Source organism: Belonocnema kinseyi, chromosome 8 (genome assembly GCF_010883055.1).
Source record: "Belonocnema kinseyi isolate 2016_QV_RU_SX_M_011 chromosome 8, B_treatae_v1, whole genome shotgun sequence".
Taxonomy (NCBI): Eukaryota; Metazoa; Arthropoda; class Insecta; order Hymenoptera; family Cynipidae; genus Belonocnema; species Belonocnema kinseyi.
Window position 1 is genome coordinate 64,624,964 of NC_046664.1, and position 1,897 is coordinate 64,626,860.

The 1,897-nt window shown below is 46.3% G+C and overlaps 1 protein-coding gene across 1 annotated transcript; it reads right to left on the reverse strand.

The window, feature by feature from the left end:
• Positions 1–671: 671 nt before the first annotated feature.
• LOC117178518 lies at positions 672–1,088 on the reverse strand. The gene has a single exon (XM_033369946.1). It carries the CDS (start codon positions 1,086–1,088, stop codon positions 672–674), a length of 417 nt encoding a protein of 138 aa, XP_033225837.1.
• Between the last annotated feature and the right edge of the window lie 809 nt (positions 1,089–1,897).

The following is a 1,897-nucleotide window of genomic DNA, read 5'->3' on the forward strand; positions in this document are numbered from 1 at the left end:
CTGGGGTTATACTGGAAGCCTGTGACATTTTTAGATGGCAGTTGAACCCTGCGGTGGTAAACCGCATGTTCCTACTGGGAGCAACCGACATCCAGTGCTCGTAACGAGTGCCCGCTATCTCTTCTACGCATGCGTCGCGCTCGGTCCCTGATTCGTTGCTATTCGCTCGCAATTTGAAATGCTAAAAAAGAACATTTTTATTGTTTATTATGAATAATGTCATTTTAACTTATATAAATGTTTATTAGACCGATATTAATGAATCTTCATAAAAAAAATGTATTACGTGCCGATAATTCTTTCTGAAAAACACGAATGTCGGTTCCTGTGTCGACCAGGAATTGCGTTTTTGTCACTGTGTCGGTCACGAAGAGGCGGCGAGACTTCGGGCAAGGGTCGCTGGCCTCATTCAGCGGCGGCCCTGGCCGTTTCCCTGTACGTATGTGCATGGTTTTTTCAACGTTTTGCGTCATTCCCGAAACGCACGTGGTACCAACAAATGCCATCCTTTTTGACTGAGCGACTGCGACTCCTGTTTCTCTGATTGTACCGTCCGCGAGATTGAGAACGTCTTCGATTAAATGAACCGGAAGCTACCTCCTCGATTGCTGCCGTCATATTTGCTAGCTTAGTAGTCACTAGGGAAAGCTTCTCGAAAAGGGCACCGAGGTCTACCTGGCCTGGGACCGTTCGTATCGGTCGAAATTCTTCTGATCCTGAGTTGCCAGGATGGCTTGCGCGGCTGTTGGCAGTCGACCGAGCCAGAGAGGTCGTAAGACGGTATCTGGAAAAACATTGCCCGCGAGTCCTCGAAGGTGTCTCAAGAACTGTGATGGCGTCTGGTCGCCTATTTCCTCATGCTCTAAGAGCCGTCGCGTTTTTTGGTCTTGAGATGCACTTAACCGGTCGATGAGCTGAGCTTTTAAATTCGCGTATGTCCAACTAGGGTCTCCCTCGGGCAGAGTCAAAATATCGCGCACTTCTGCGGTGTATTTAGCGTCCAAGTTTTCCGCGATATAATTGAACTTTGTCGTATTATTTTGTACATTTGACAAAGCGAACTGAGTTGCTATTTGCGCGAACCACATTTCCGGGTCTGTGGGCTAGAAAGGAGGGATTTGTACCGCAACATGATACGAGAGATTATTCAGCCTGCTGCCCGAAGCGTTCGTAGACGTTGGCAGTGTTAGAGTAGTAACAGTTTCTGTACCGGTGGTAGGCATGATCGCGAGAATGCGGAGTCGAAAAAAAAACACCGAAAAAAGTAACGGAAGACTATGCTATGCACACTAAACACAACAAAAATCACTCAGAGTTGGGAGTCACTGCACGGAGAACGATCACTGACTTTGAGAGGCACTGCACTGAGAGAGAGAGAGAGAGAGAGAGAGAGAGAGAGAGAGAGTGAGAAAGGAAAAGCACTGAGAAAAGAGGACGAACGGTATAGGTCCTATGCGTCGCGTCGGTATCCTTCTCTCCCCCGCTCCGTTTTCACTCAGTTTTCCTCGAATTTTCACTTTAAAAAAAAAACTATTCCTGCGTTTCAGATCACGTCGGGGTCACCACTTTGGGGATTCGTTTGTAAGTAAAAAAATAAATCAAGGAAAGCACAAAGTAAATAACAATTAACAAGTTTATTGGATTAGAAAAAAATATAAATTTGGCAATGCGGGGGTGCGACACGGTTCACGGTCAAGTGCGTACTCTCTTGTCTCTCAAGGGACGTACACTTTACAGGGTGAAGCGTCCCTGATAGAAGAACAAGATTTGGGCCTGATAGCTATCGCCCCTTTCGGCCGGTAACCAAAACCTACATTTTATAATTATGCCAAAGTTGAGAGAAGCATGCAAATACGCTTTGGTAATGTGTGGCTTGACTCCACACCTATCACTGATT